At 45.1% G+C, this 16,648-nt stretch overlaps 1 protein-coding gene across 1 annotated transcript in view; it reads right to left on the bottom strand.

The window, feature by feature from the left end:
* Positions 1 to 16,648, bottom strand: part of LOC126259352 (probable cytochrome P450 301a1, mitochondrial) — a 222,350-nt gene that overhangs the window by 154,899 nt on the left and 50,803 nt on the right. The window contains exon 2 of the mRNA XM_049956078.1: positions 11,389 to 11,611. Coding sequence (XP_049812035.1) covers positions 11,389 to 11,593 — 205 coding nt within the window. The 5' untranslated portion in view covers positions 11,594 to 11,611. The remainder of the gene's footprint in view (positions 1 to 11,388; positions 11,612 to 16,648) is intronic.

Below are 16,648 nucleotides of genomic sequence, written 5' to 3'. Positions count from 1 at the left end.
AATGCATGGCGTCACCTGCTACATGGCTTCTAATAAATGAGATTTTCTCTCGTTCATACCAAGTTGGTGGAATCACATCTTCAAAATCGTTCCAGAAATCTAGTGGGTGGGTATTTTTATCTGGATCGAACAGCAAGAACTGCCGACACCCGATAAAAGCGGCGTTTGCAGCTACAACTTGTTGTATACTACCATTACCAGAAGTTACTGAAGCTACTTTACTCTTAATGTTAGCAATGTTAGTACTAATATTTTCTACTCGAATTTCAACATTATCTACTCTTTGCACAATATGAGTAGTATCAGTTTTGATTGCTTCTACTTCTGCTTGACATATATTTACTTTTATATTAACATCTTTAAACCTACCTGAGCACAGTTCAGATTCCGCCTCGATCTTTTCTGTTAACTTGTGCTCCAGCTTTGCATCTTCCATTTGGAAGTCTTTGCGAACCTCAGCAACTTCGGATTTTACTGTTTTATACATTTCAGAAAATTGTTGAGCAACTTTTTTCTTAATAACCTCATGGTTGTAATCAATTTTATAATTCAGACCGTCCAGATCCTCTTTCAACTTATTGCAACCAGCCTTGAAGGTATCGTCCATTACCTCCAATCGTTTATTAAAATTAGTTTGGCTGGCCACAATCTCATATTTTAATTCATCATTATTGGTTTCTAATTTATTGTCCATTACCTCAAACCGTTTATTAAAATTGGTTTGACTGGCCACAATCCTGTTATTTACCTCAATTATATTAGATTTTAATCCAGCATTACTGGTAGCTATTGCTTGTAATATGACATTTAAATCAACAGCCCCAGTATCTTTGGGTTGCTCACTAGCTGGCTTTTTATCACACTCAGGTGACGAAAAACTAGCCCCAACACCAGAATCATCAAAACTAAATGAAACTTCTGATTGATTAGTCATATCTAACTTCTCCTTCTTAAACTCTACCATCTCTGATGACTGTTTCGTCTTTAACTCATCAGATAAACTATCATCCAATAAATTAACAATTTCTGCTTTCTGCTTTACTACAGGGGTCTCTATTATTGAATCATTGCCCCTTTTCACACTACTGCCAGGAGACAATATTTCATATTTCACCTCAACATTACTATTTTCATGCATATTTACACTTGAACCGTTGTCTGGATTTACAGTTCCCTCAACAGACATAGGTTCTGATTTAAGTTTAACCTCAGTTTCTTCTGGCAGTTCCATTTCCGACAGTCTTTTAGTGCAATTTACTAAAATTTTTAACAGCCTTTCACTTAATTTAGTTCCTTCTGCATGACGTATGGCATTGCCGGTGCGGCGTACCAGGATTACTGATGCGACGCAGTGCGTTGAACTGCAGACGGCACTCCAACGGCTGTTGTGTGTTTGCGTGGCCCGCAACTACAGGCGCGGCACCGGTTGCTCCGGCGGACGACTGCGGTGAGGCGAAACTGGCTTCTCGCGATGCCTGCAGCGCCGCTAGACTCAGTGCCAGCTCCGTCAATCCAGATGTGTTGTTAATCCAATTGCGTCGTCCACATGCACACGTAACACTTTCACTGTTCTATTACTCAGTTGTGTGTCGCATTTCACTCGCGAATCCGAATATTTAAAATCACTTTCACTTGTACTCAGTTTCTTTTCTTTCCCGGCCGATGCACCAATTGTGGGGCGGCGGGTGGAATTTATTTGTTTGATATAAAATGTTTGGTAATGTAGAAACATATTTCCCAGCCGATGCACCATATGTGGGGCGGCAGATGGAATTTATGTTGTTAGTATAATGTTTTGTGAGGTAGAAAAGATGCATTCTCTGCCGTTCTAACCATATGTGGGGCGGCGAGTGGAATTAATTGTTATATAAATGTTCCTATTATTTATGCTGTTGTTTTGCCGTTCTCAACACTGGCTCTCTAACTACAATATTGGCAACCAGAAAGTGATTAGCAAAGCGTGAAGCCTGTAATTAGAATTCCTAGTGCCCACTTCATCTGAGAAATACACTTATAGCTACAGCTTATAGCTCTGCGGAATTAGGAGATTGTCTAGGATTTATAATCAAAAACGATCGTGAAAAAAAAATTGCTATATTCTGAAAGTCACAGATGAAAAAAAAAAAAAAAGAATCCACACAATCTGACTAATAGAGCAGTTCAGAGTCTAATGCGCTGATGCAACTATAACTGTCCAAATTAAATGTTTAAGTGAATGCTCGCCATAATTTGATAATAATGTTCATCAAACGCAACGCTAAATAATGGTAGAATGTCTGTCCCGCGACAGCATGTGAAAATACGACATATGCAAACTGAAGATAGATAATTAAAGTTATCCCAGAATTAACACTTCTCTCGAAAATGATTTCATGGTTACGCGTATCTCGAGTAACTTAATACAGCATCCGAGGCTGTTTATAGCAATGATACCGACGCGACGCGACTCCCGACACAGATGGTGTGCTAGTCAGCGTCTGGAGAGAACTGGGGCCTTTTTTTTCCTCGCGCAGCGTTCTTATATATAAAGCCGCGGTGCGGACGGCTAAGGGAACGCCTGATCAAATCGGCTCTCCCAACTAGCGGCTGGGCTAGTAATGCACCACATTAAGTTATTGAATAAATCATTGCTTCCTTTGCTGATGGCCGATGAAGCTCTCAATTTAAATGTGCATTCAGCATACAGGTAAGTAATCATAATAAAAGTTTGACGTGGCTAAGTTAAATATTTTGGGTGAGAGAATTAATTTAATTACATTACACGCAGTAGACGAGCTCTGAACTTGCCCTTTGGAGATACGCTATCGCTATAGTTTTATAGTTATTCAGTTGAAACTTCTCACATCTTTATGATTATAGCGGATCTCCATTCTATTTAAATATAAACATCCTAGCCTTATTTATTAGCCTACTTAATCTATCTCGCTTCCTTAATTTTTAAGACAAAAACCAGAAAATTATGAATTTCAACAAAAATTTTAATTTGTGAGATCCAAAGTACTGTTTCTATTAAATTATTATGGAAAAGGAATCTAAATATAAATTTTTAGGTCTCTAGCTCTTTTCTGTTGTGCCAATGATTTTTACAGAAAAACGTCCAAATTTCGAAAATGGTTAAAGTTATCGAACTGATATTCAACACATATTAATTTAGTGTTACTCGTGACATGCTAGAACCGTTTCAGGTTATTTACTTGATTTTAAAAGTATTGCGCAACATTTATGACGTCATAGCTAGTTACAGCGGATTGGCTGGCACACAATGGAAAGACTGATGTGAATTTACTACGGCGTGAGTAGGCTGCTTCCCTACAACAGGTCAAGCTAAGATCATTACAAAGACAGTACAAAGTATGAACACAATATTGAAAATACCTTGGAAAGCCTTTGCTAAACAGCAGTTGCTATCCGGTGCATCTGACAACGAATTCTTAATAGATGGGTACCCCTTCACATGATGCGTTGCACTTGTGATTGCTTGCACAGCTGACTACTGATTCCAATAATTTCGTATTCCAATAAGACGGGGCACCTTTTCACTGAAGCATCGATGTTCGTCGCTACCTAACGACAAACTTCCGTATCAAAAATGGTTCAAATGGCTCTGAGCACTATGGGAGTTACATCCAAGGCCATCAGTGTCCTAGAACATAGAACTACTTAAACCTATCTAACCTAAGGACATCACACACATCCATGCCCGAGGCAGGATTCGAACCTGCCACCGTAGCGGTCGCGCGGTTCCAGACTGGTGGTGGAGATGACGTGGACTAGTTCCTTTCCCTCCACCTCTCGCCCCCCCCCCCCCCCCACCAAGTCGCATAACCAAATGCCTTGTGACTTTTTCCGTTGGGGGTACATTAATTATCGTGTTTACGTATCCACACGGCCAAGAATACTGGAACGGCTCACATAACGCATCAGTGCTGCTGTGTTAATCTCTGACAGGATGTTGCCGTAAACTGAGGTGACAAAAGTCATGGATTAGAGATACGCATTTAACAGATGGCGGTAGTATTGCGTATACAAGGTATATACGGGCATTGAATTGACACAGCTGTCATTTGCACCCAGGTAATTCACGTGAAAAGATGTCCGAAGTGATTATGGCCGCTCTATGGGGATTAACGAACTTTGAACAGGGAATCGTAGTTCGAGCTAGACGCATGGGACATTCCCCGTATGGACAGTGGGGCGAAATTTGGCGTTAATGGGCTGTGGCAGCAGACGACCGACGCAGTTGTCTTTGCTAACAGCACAACGTCGCCTGCAGCGCCTCTCCTGAGATCGTGACTCTAGGCTACCGGATGGAAAACCGTGGTCTCATCAGATGAGTCAAAGCTGATGGTGGGGTTCGAGTGTAGCCCAGACCCCACGAAGCCATGGACTCAAGTTCTCAACAATGCATAGTGCAAGCTGGTGGTGGTCAATTAATGGTGTAGGCAGTGTTTACATGGAGTGAACTGGGGCTCTGGTCAAACTGAACCGATCATTGACTGACTTGGAGATAATTTACAGCCATTCACGGACTTCGTATTCCAAAACAACGGTATAATTTTTGTGGGTGACAATGTACCTTGTCACCAGGCCACAACTGTTCGCGATTTGTTTGAATATCGTTCTGCATAGCCCGAGAAAATGATTTGGCCACCCAGATCGCGCGACGTGCAGCCCATAGCACATTTATGGCACGTAAGCTAGAGGTCAGTTCTTGCACAAAATCTTGCACCTGCAGCACTTTCGTAATTATAGACGGCTGTAGAGACAGCATGGCTCAATATTTCTGCAGGGTACTTCCACCGACTTGTAGAATATATGTCATGTAGAGTTGCTGCACTACGCCGAGCACAAGGAGGTCTGACACGATATTAGGAGGTATACCACGACCTTCGTCAACTCAGTGTATAAAAATGTATTCTGAGTATTTTGACGCTAAAGCTACAGACCTAAAAATTACCAAGAAAACATAAATTTATTGCCATTTCCCCACCCTGGTGAGCAACACTGATGAAACCGGAACCGATGACGAAAAGTTGATGGATTACTTTAGACGACTGCCGGTTGGAGAGGGAAAGTCACATGGTCGCTGCAGGGTGTAAGGACCAGAGAGGGGGGAATGTTTTCTTGCTTGTCTTGTAGTGCCGACAACTCATGAGCGTAGCGCTTCGCACCGGTCAGCTGCGATTTGTAAAGGCATGTGTGCAGCACACTCGGCGTTACTATTTGTATTTTATTGCGAGGCTAGATGGCTGTCAAGCGGGAAATTTTTTCAGCGTGTTTATGAATTACGAAACGAAATCGCCCTTTGTCTAGAAGAATAAAACCAACCGGAACCAAAGAAGTTCAAGGAGCAAATACACACATGTTCGGAACGAGTGAGAAAGTTAATGCGTTTCGTAGAAAATTATAATTATGGAGTACAAAGTTGAAACAGAAAAATTTAAAAAGATTCGCAAATGTAGATGAATATGATAAAACTTAAAAGGCTGAAGAAAAGTAAAACCCGTTTTTGTAACCGTTGAAAATTATTTAACCACGCTGGAAGAGAATTTTAAAAAGTATTTTCTTGCTGACGAAAACTTGATAGCAAGTTACAAGTGGGTTGTGGATCCATTTGAAAACCCTCCCGGAGGTCTCTCAACCGCCGTAGAAGAAATCTTCGAATACATTGGCTGCTTTAAAGAAAAAATATAGATTTTAACATAAACAAAGAACTCAGATTGTCTATTTTTAATATTAAAACCTCCCGCAAAAACCTTGCTCTGCAAGCCAGGCTCAAGAGAGTCACTAATAGTCATTAAACATTAATTTATTATTGAAAAGTTAATTACGTAATGTATTGTGCAGCACTGATAGAGTCCCGTTTATAAATGCATTATACCAGTGCAAAAGCGATTTTTTATTTTTTTTCCTTTTAGTAAATTATTCAGTTTTCGAATTAATATATTTATCTTTTTAGTAATCTCACGTCCTTCATTAAGATTATTACGCCCCCTAGGAGGATGTGTCCCACAGGTTGAGAGCCACCAGCGAAACTATTTTCTTTAGGGGTGGTGGAAGGGGGGAGGCGGGGATAGTGCTCCGTGCAGACACAAGTACTTGGCAGAACTTATTTCGGATGTATCAGTGCACTGAAAACCTCAAACGGTTTCATATACACTGCCTAACAAACAGAAATGAAGTACCCAAAACACGAGGACAAAACGAAATAGAAACTTCGCCGTTTGAGAAGGCAAGTGATGTTACATCAGTAATTAAAATGCACACATCAAAAAGAGTTTTGCATCACCTAGGTTCGAGAGTTCCGGAACCTGTACAGAGAATTGGAATAGAGATCAACATAAACATCATTTCTGCCCTTTTTATTGGTCATGAAAATCACACATTGCATGTTGTACCACCATACATTGAGACCTTCAGAGGTGGTGGCCCAGACTACTGTACACACCAATACCTCTGACACCCAGTAGCACGTCCTCTCGCATTCATGCATGCCTGCATTCGTCGTGGCATACTATCCACAAGTTCATCAATACACTGTTGGTCCAGATTGCTCCACTCGTCAACGGCGATTCGGCGTAGATTTCTCAGGGTGGCTGATGAGTACGTAAACAGCCCTTTTCAGTCTATCCCAGGCATGTTCAATAGGGTTCATGTCTGGAAAACATACTGACCACTCAGGTCGAGCGATGTCGTTTTCCTAAAGGAAGTCTTTCATAAGATGTGCACGATAGGGGCGCCAGTTACCGTCCACGAAAACGAATGCCTTGCCAATATGCTGCCGATATGGTTGCACTATCGGTCGGAGGATGGCATTCAAGTATCATACAGCCGTTACGGAGCCTTCCATGACCATCAGCGGCGTACGTCGGCTCCACATAATGCCACACCAAAACAGTAGGGAACCTCCATCATGTTGCACTCGCTGGACAGTGTGTCTAAGGCGTTCTGCCTCACCGGATTGCGTCCAAACACGTCTCTGAGGATTGTCTGGTTGAAGGCATATGTGAACTCATCGGTGAAGAGAACGTGATGCACCGGTCGGAGTGGCGGAGCGGTTCTAGGCGCTACAGTCTGGAACCGCGCGACTACTACGGTCGCAGGTTCGAATCCTGCCTCGGGCATGGATATGTGTGATGTCCTTAGGTTAGTTAGGTTTAAGTAGTTCTAAGTTCTAGGGGACTGATGACCTCAGAAGTTAAGTCCCATAGTGCTCAGAACCATTTGAACCATTTTGAGAACGTGATGCCAATCCTGAGCTGTTCATTCGGCATGTTTCCGGGCCCATCTGTACCGCGCTGCATGTTGTCGTGGTTGCAAAGACGGTCCTCGCCGTGGACGTCGGAAATGCAGTTGCGCATCATACAGCCTATTGCGCACAGTTTGAGTCGTAACATGATGTCCTGTGGCTGCACGAAAAGCATTATTCAACATGGTGGCATTGCTGTCAGGGTTCCTCCGAGCCATAATCCATAGGTAGCAGTCATCCACGCAGTATAGTCCCTGAACAGCCAGAGCGAGGTATGTCATTGACAGTTCCTGTCTCTCTGTATCTCCTCCATGTCCGAATAACATCGCATTGGTTCACTCTGAGACGCCTGGTCACTTCCCTCGTTGAGAGCCCTTCCTGGCACAAAATAAAAATGCGAACGCTATCGAACCGCGGTATTGACCGTCTAGGCATGGTTGAACTACAGACAACATGAGCCGTGTACCTCCTTCCTGGTGGAATGACTGGAACTGATCGGCTGTCAGACCCCCTCCGTATAATAGGCGCTCCTCATGCATGGTTGTTTACATCTTTGGGCGGATTTAGTGACATCTCTGAACAGTCAGAGGGACTGTGTCTGTGATACAATGTCCACAGTGAATGTCTGTCTTCAGAATTTCTGTTAACTGGGGTGATGCAAAACTTTTTTTGATGTGGTTCAAATGGCTCTGAGCACTATGGGACTCAACTGCTGAGGTCATAAGTCCCCTAGAACTTAGAACTACTTAAACCTAACTAACCTAAGGACAACACACACATCCATGCCCGAGGCAGGATTCGAACCTGCGACCGTAGCGGTCGCGCGGTTCCAGACTGTAGCGCCAGAACCGCTCGGCCACCAACGGCCGGCTTTTTGATGTGTGTACCAAGTCTGTTTACAAAGAATTTAGCAATATGAGCCCACTTACCAGCACGATGTTGCACCCTATCTGGTCTCGATACATGCAGTGATTCTGTTGGGAAGGGTACCATAAAGCCGATGTATCCTCTCCTGAAAAAAGCTGGCACACAACTACTGTAACCGGTCCCTATCATTCTAGTAACTGTCACTGGAACTGAGTTAACGTCTGTACTGGTCCCACACACGTTCTTCAAGGACAGATCTGGGGTACCTCATCACCACGCATACAGTTCACATAGAGCATTGTTGTGTTGAAAAATGGTACCTCATCATCGTCGCATTAGAAGTAACACATGAAGGCGCAGTATGTTCTTGACATACCATTGTGCCGTCAGAGTTCCGTCGATCACTACCAGCCACAATTGGTAAGAGCTTCCTGATCATTTAATGAGTTGAATCCATTTTATTAGTGAGAGACTGGAAGAACAGATCCTCCCCCACAGGTCACCGCCATACCCATCAACGATGGTGATTCAGGGTAGTGCAGAACCACAATTCATTGCTGAACACAGTACGATGCCGTTCATCAGCAGTCCATAATACCCTGTCATAAAATCACTCCAAATGAAGCCGGTTGTGCTGTGGTGGTAACTTTTATTTTATTCTCTCTGTATTTCATAAACAGTACAGAGTAACCCACTGCCTTGAAATGTAAAAAGGGTCAGATGCTTTTAAATCCAACACTTCTTATTATTACAATCTTATAGATATGCAGTTGTTATTTCTTTTTTTAAATAATAATAAGAACATAATATATAAAAATTTCTCTAAGGTTACAGAGAATTGAGTGCTTAACAATTGTTGAAGTTGTTCTATATCTTTTGTTTCTGCCTAGTTGATGAGACTATAATTTATACGATATAAATGTCAAAGAAAAATACAAAAAGATGTAATACAATAAGTCTGCTGAAAATAAGTTGCAGTATGTGGAGAAAAGTATATATACTGTATTTGGACGTGTAATATAGCTTAAGTAGCTTGTTGGTTGATAATAGCCTATTTGTGCCTATTTCAGGCGAGAAGGCCTCGGAAGAATATCGAGCTATTCTCATCTGAAATGGTTTGTGTTGGTGGTAACGATAGCCTACGCATGCGATGGTAACATCCTGGTAGTCTTCGACCAGTGGTAAGATATGACACAGAAAGCTGCAGCGAGTCCATTACTTTTTCGTGGATGGCAGCCGCAGATGTGAAGGGGTTACAATGTGCTTGGCACACAACGCAATGACCCTCCCTTGTGGTGGCCAGACGTCGTCGGCCAAAACCTTGTGACGAATATGCCTGCCTTCAAGTTCCCATGCACTCCAACATCTGGCCGCTGTCACATCCAAATGCTCCAGAAACCTGGATATTGTACGATTAAATCATCTGGCCCCGTGGTGACCTACAATGATTCCCTTTCAAATGTTGTCACGCGCTGATAACTCTTTCTCGTAGAAGTACATGCCTTCTCTGTGCCCTTCACACTGATCATTCAGCATGTGATGCTGTTCACGTACCTTCTGTACCCTACTGTACTGGAGGCTTCTGCCACCGAACATATGCCGGCCGCTGGTGGCCGAGCGGTTCTAACGCTACAGTCTGGAACCGCGAGACCGATACGGTCGCAGGTTCGAATCCTGCCTCGGGCATGGATGTGTGTGTTGTCCTTAGGTTAGTTAGGTTTAAGTAGTTCTAAGTTCTAGGGGACTTATGACCTCTGCAGTTGAGTCCCATAGTGCTCAGAGCCATTTGAACCATTTTAACCACCGAACATATCAGGATATCCAATTGTAGCGGGAAGACACCAAATGTAGTGGGTGAGTGCCAGGAGGTGCTGTATGAGATCACGGCGAGAACTTTCCAAATGATTTTTTTGTTTCCACCACAGTGCCCCGTTCACCTCAGTGTGCGTCACAGGGCCCTGCAATGCTGAGTAAGCACCCCAGGAGCCTGTGCAACGCAATGCTGTGTCGTGCCGGCCTTGGCTGGCCCACTGAGTTCAGATGATGTCAGAATGGCTACGCCAGCAGCCGACTCAGCAGCCTCCATCCCCATTGACTCCGCGCTGCTCTGCTGGGAGCCGTAGGCTGGCCCAGCTGCCCATGGTAGCGAGCCGAAGAGTGGCCCACCCTGACTGGCTGCAGACCCCACATCAGCCTCAGAGGGTCGAACCAACGACCCTCCGTGGAGTGGGACGCTGGTGCCCCATCTGTTGCTGCGTGTAGCCCGGTGGTGTGATACGTCCTGCCGTCCAGGAGCGCTGCCACACTTGAATGAATCTCGTTACAAAACGATACATATTTATACTCGACTGTGTGCCTCTGTTTTGCCAAGTGTGTCACTTCGCTTCACGTATGTAAAACCCTTAGGTTGGCCAGTGGCCCACTTCTGCCTCTGATATGCGCCATGGAAACTGCTGTGTGCGCCCTCTCCAGCAGTTATACGCCCCTGTGGCCTCTATTTTCCTTCACAACTGCTGGTATGCGTAACTTACTGCAATCTGGCTCGCACCTGGCTGTAACTCGTGCTCCGAATATAGCACAAAACTAATTTTCCCTATCCTAAACGCCGGCCGAAGTGGCCGTGCGGTTAAAGGCGCTGCAGTCTGGAACCGCAAGACCGCTACGGTCGCAAGTTCGAATCCTGCCTCGGGCATGGATGTTTGTGATGTCCTTAGGTTAGTTAGGTTTAACTAGTTCTAAGTTCTAGGGGACTAATGACCTCAGAAGTTGAGTCCCATAGTGCTCAGAGCCATTTGAACCCTTTGAACCCTATCCTAAACGGTGGTGCCACTACACTACCTTGCCTGGTAACGACATTAAACTCGTACTAATGACATCTGGTGGCCGACTACATATTAACAGAGAAACTCAACTCTAATCATTTACACACGCGCTGTTGGTGTATCCCTGTATGAACTTTCATTGATGTCTGGCCATGTCCTCAGGTTCCTTCAATTTTTTGTAAGGCAGTGTACTTGTATCGTTCGAAGCTCATCGAGTCAGTCATAGCTGCATTGTTCACTCAATTGCATTTGCAACATGTTTTTAGAAAAGCGCATTCCACTCTGCCTACAGCCCGCAACAATCCACACCTAGCTGGATGCCACATTCCTGTCGCGCGATTTCTTCTCAGCTGTGCTGATGATACCTTACCTCTACCGTGTCTAAGCATTTGGTAATTTTCATTGTGCGGACTGAGTGTCATACTGGAGCGCTAGCGGAGAGTCGCTTACCCAGTGGTGGCAGGAACCGCCACAGGTTCCCGATTAGCGGCAGCGGCCGGGGGCCGGGTATCTCCTCGAAGGGCCTGGCTCGCAGCCACTCTGCAGACTGCTGGAGACTGGCGGGGGCGGCGGGGACGGCGGGGGCGGCTGTGGCGTGGGCCCGGCTGAGCGCCGCCACCGGCTTGAGGCTGCGCTGGCGCACCAAGCTGCTCATCCTGACCCAAGGGACGCTCTGGGAAGATATGACTGCCTTTAGACATAGTGTTTATATTTGTACAGTGTGACGCAGCTGTCGCTGCCGATATACACTCCTGGAAATTGAAATAAGAACACCGTGAATTCATTGTCCCAGGAAGGGGAAACTTTATTGACACATTCCTGGGGTCAGATACATCACATGATCACACTGACAGAACCACAGGCACATAGACACAGGCAACAGAGCATGCACAATGTCGGCACTAGTACAGTGTATATCCACCTTTCGCAGCAATGCAGGCTGCTATTCTCCCATGGAGACGATCGTAGAGATGCTGGATGTAGTCCTGTGGAACGGCTTGCCATGCCATTTCCACCTGGCGCCTCAGTTGGACCAGCGTTCGTGCTGGACGTGCAGACCGCGTGAGACGACGCTTCATCCAGTCCGAAACATGCTCAATGGGGGACAGATCCGGAGATCTTGCTGGCCAGGGTAGTTGACTTACACCTTCTAGAGCACGTTGGGTGGCACGGGATACATGCGGACGTGCATTGTCCTGTTGGAACAGCAAGTTCCCTTGCCGGTCTAGGAATGGTAGAACGATGGGTTCGATGACGGTTTGGATGTACCGTGCACTATTCAGTGTCCCCTCGACGATCACCAGTGGTGTACGGCCAGTGTAGGAGATCGCTCCCCACACCATGATGCCGGGTGTTGGCCCTGTGTGCCTCGGTCGTATGCAGTCCTGATTGTGGCGCTCACCTGCACGGCGCCAAACACGCATACGACCATCATTGGCACCAAGGCAGAAGCGACTCTCATCGCTGAAGACGACACGTCTCCATTCGTCCCTCCATTCACGCCTGTCGCGACACCACTGGAGGCGGGGCTGCACGATGTTGGGGCGTGAGCGGAAGACGGCCTAACGGTGTGCGGGACCGTAGCCCAGCTTCATGGAGACGGTTGCGAATGGTCCTCGCCGATACCCCAGGAGCAACAGTGTCCCTAATTTGCTGGGAAGTGGCGGTGCGGTCCCCTACGGCACTGCGTAGGATCCTACGGTCTTGGCGTGCATCCGTGCGTCGCTGCGGTCCGGTCCCAGGTCGACGGGCACGTGCACCTTCCGCCGACCACTGGCGACAACATCGATGTACTGTGGAGACCTCACGCCCCACGTGTTGAGCAATTCGGCGGTACGTCCACCCGGCCTCCCGCATGCCCACTATACGCCCTCGCTCAAAGTCCGTCAACTGCACATACGGTTCACGTCCACGCTGTCGCGGCATGCTACCAGTGTTAAAGACTGCGATGGAGCTCCGTATGCCACGGCAAACTGGCTGACACTGACGGCGGCGGTGCACAAATGCTGCGCAGCTAGCGCCATTCGACGGCCAACACCGCGGTTCCTGGTGTGTCCGCTGTGCCGTGCGTGTGATCATTGCTTGTACAGCCCTCTCGCAGTGTCCGGAGCAAGTATGGTGGGTCTGACACACCGGTGTCAATGTGTTCTTTTTTCCATTTCCAGGAGTGTAGTTTAACGCAACTTGCAATGTTATATCTGACCTCAAAACCACGCGCGCGATTTTGATATTCTCTCGCTCGCTACACGCCAACTATTAGCCCTACAGAAAAATGAACAGTATCTTTTTGGAGGAAATTTAATGTAGCTAAGTTCTGTACTGGAAAACGTTTTCGCTGGAGGCCATGTTTTCGAGTTATTCAAGAAAAACGTACAAAGTGACATTTAAATACACCCCCACTCCCGCACTCATCCCCCACCTGTCACGATTTATGGTATGTTGTTCGTGGCACTCACTCCTACGTCTGTACAAAAGTCTGGGATTACGCGAGCTATTCCCGATATTTGACCTTTTTTTAGTCGCTATTGATTGAACTACTACGCCGGGAGTATAGACGCATACTTCGTTAACATTATTAATGCAAACGTGCCCGTGAAGGAAATGAAAGAAGAAAACGACTTTTGTAATAGTCGCGCTAAAACTAATTACACTGAAACTTCAATTCGAACTTAATCCTTACTAGCACAATGGTTTGGTAGTAAGAAGGCCTGACGAAAACAACGATGTAATTGTTTACTTTATGCTGTTAATATTCACATAACTGTTAGGTAAATGTTACACAAACGTCGCTTGTACTATTCGTAAGTTTCTACTAAGCCGGTTGCGTATTAAGGGCAGTCATTGAAGGCCGAAAAAGGTCGAATGTGTGAAATAATTCGTGCAGTCGCAAATTTTCGTACCGTGGTGAGAGGACAATACTCTGGAAACACTGACAGGTGGGGGTTGAGTGTGGGAGTTGCGGATGCGTTTGAAGGTCACTTTTGTACATTATTCTTGAATAAATCGAAAACTAGGCCTCTAGCGCAAAATCACCCCAGGCCAAGATTTAATTGCATTAAATTTCCTACAAAAAGTGCCTATTCACTTTTCCGTATGACTCCCGTGTAGCTTTTGAAGACCAGGTATAACATTGCGAGTTGCATAAAAGACATCGGTGGGGGCAACTGAATTAGACTGCACAATACTTCTCGTTTTCAACATTTTTTGAACTTTTTACAACTTGTAATTGAATCCAAAGTTGTGTGTTAGCAGAGTAAAGATTATAACACAGTTAATTTTTATTATTTTACACTTAAAGAAATGAACGTATTGCTTCCCGTATACCACGACAGAACCGTACTAAACTGATACTTCAGCATTTCTCTGATTGTGACGCATGTTCATTAATACGCCTTCCCTATGCGAGCATATTTACAATAGTTTCAATTCAGAAAAACGCTATTTCTATAGCCAAGAGGGAGTACTAGACGGATGTTGACTGTTAGAAACGATACCGGAACTTTTCAGGTGGAGATGACAAAACAGGAGACGTTCATGCACATCTCGCATTTCGGATACTAAAAAATATCGCATCACTTGTATGTGAGAAATGGAAGCATCGTACAGACAGATAACACAGAGAGTTGGCTGTAGTGCTTTCACTACAGAACGAGTGCTTCTCAGGACAAAAGTGGGGTAAGAAGAGGAGGCACGTGTCCTTTCAGAAAGAATACACCTCAAGAAGACAGTACGATTGTTCGGCTGACTCTCAAGAACGAGCGGATGATAATAGATGAAAGTCGTGGAGAGAACGGTCATGTCTCACCACTAATGGTCTGCAACAGATTGGTTCAAACGGATCTGAGCACGATGGGACTTAACATCTGAGGTCATCAGTCCCCTAGAACTTAGATTTACTTAAACCTAACTAACCTAAGGACATCACACACATCCATGCCCGAGGCAGGATTCGAACCTGCGACTGTAGCAGTCGCGCGGTTCCGGACTACAGCGCCTAAAACCGCATGGCCATCGCGGCCGGCCGCAACAGATTACCGGTAGCTGAACTGACATATCGAGTTGTCACGTGTCTTTAACTCCTGACACTATAACGCGAACAACTCAGACTTGCATGGTGTAAAGTAAGAATCAACTAGGCATTGAGTAGAATTCTGTGGTGTTCAGCATTCAGTCTCGCTTCTGCTTGTGGCGGCCAGATCAACGCCAATGTGGCAAAAAAAAAAAAAAAAAAAAAAAAAAAAAATGAAAAGTGCGTATGACAAATTTGGCCTCGTTATCTTTCTGGAGAATTTGGCTTCCTGGTACAGGTATTCTTAATTGATTCCACTTCGGTGATTTACTCGTCGAGCGTGATGAAATGATGATAAGCACGACACACACACAGACACACACACACACACACACACACACACACACACACACACACACACACAGTCCCGAGGGGAGAAAATCCCCGACCCGGCCGGGTTCCCATGATCCAGAGCCAGTAGCACTAATCACATGTAACAGGTGTGAAGTCAACTCGCGTAAGAGATATGCACCTATTTTTACCGTATCTGAAGGCTTTATCAGTACAATTACGGGCACCATAAAACACAGATTCTCTATTGACGACTTTCTTTAGTTGTTGTTGTTGTGGTCTTCGGTCCTGAGACTGGTTTGATGCAGCTCTCCATGCTGCTCTATCCTGTGCAAGCTTCTTCATCTCCCAGTACCTACTGCAACCTACATCCTTCTGAATCTGCTTAGTGTATTCATCTCTTGGTCTCCCTCTACGATTTTTAACCCCGCCACGCTGCCCTCCAATGCTAAATTTGTGATCCCTTGATGCCTCAGAACATGTCCTACCAACCGATCCCTTCTTCTAGTCAAGTTGTGCCACAAACTTCTCTTCTCCCCAATCCTACTCAATACCTCCTCATTAGTTATGTGATCTACCCATCTAATCTTCAGCATTCTTCTGTAGCACCACATTTCGAAAGCTTCTATTCTCTTCTTGTCCAAACTAGTTATCGTCCATGTTTCGCTTCCATACATGGCTACACTCCATACAAATACTTTCAGAAACGACTTCCTGACACTTAAATCTATACTCGATGTTAACAAATTTCTCTTCTTCAGAAACGATTTCCTTGCCATTGCCAGTCTACATTTTATATCCTCTCTACTTCGACCATCGTCAGTTATTTTACTCCCTAAATAGCAAAACTCCTTTACTACTTTAAGTGTCTCATTTCCTAATCTAATCCCCTCAGCATCACCCGATTTAATTTGACTACATTCCATTATCCTCGTTTTGCTATTGTTGATGTTCATCTTATATCCTCCTTTCAGGACACTGTCCATTCCGTTCAACTGCTCTTCCAAGTCCTTTGCTGTCTCTGACAGAATTACAATGTCATCGGCGAACCTCAAAGTTTTTACTTCTTCTCCATGAATTTTAATACCTACTCCGAATTTTTCTTTTGTTTCCTTTACTGATTGCTCAATATACAGATTGAATAACATCGGGGAGAGGCTACAACCCTGTCTCACTCCTTTCCCAACCACTGCTTCCCTTTCATGCCCCTCGACTCTTATAACTGCCATCTGGTTTCTGTACAAATTGTAAATAGCCTTTCGCTCCCTGTATTTTACCCCTGCCACCTTCAGAATTTGAAAGAGAGTATTCCAGTTAACGTTGTCAAAAGCTTTCTCTAAGTCTACAAAT

Source organism: Schistocerca nitens, chromosome 5 (assembly GCF_023898315.1).
Source record: "Schistocerca nitens isolate TAMUIC-IGC-003100 chromosome 5, iqSchNite1.1, whole genome shotgun sequence".
Lineage (NCBI taxonomy): Eukaryota > Metazoa > Arthropoda > Insecta > Orthoptera > Acrididae > Schistocerca > Schistocerca nitens.
The sequence above is the reverse complement of the archived record's forward strand: the minus strand, read 5'-3'. Positions and strand labels throughout refer to the sequence as shown.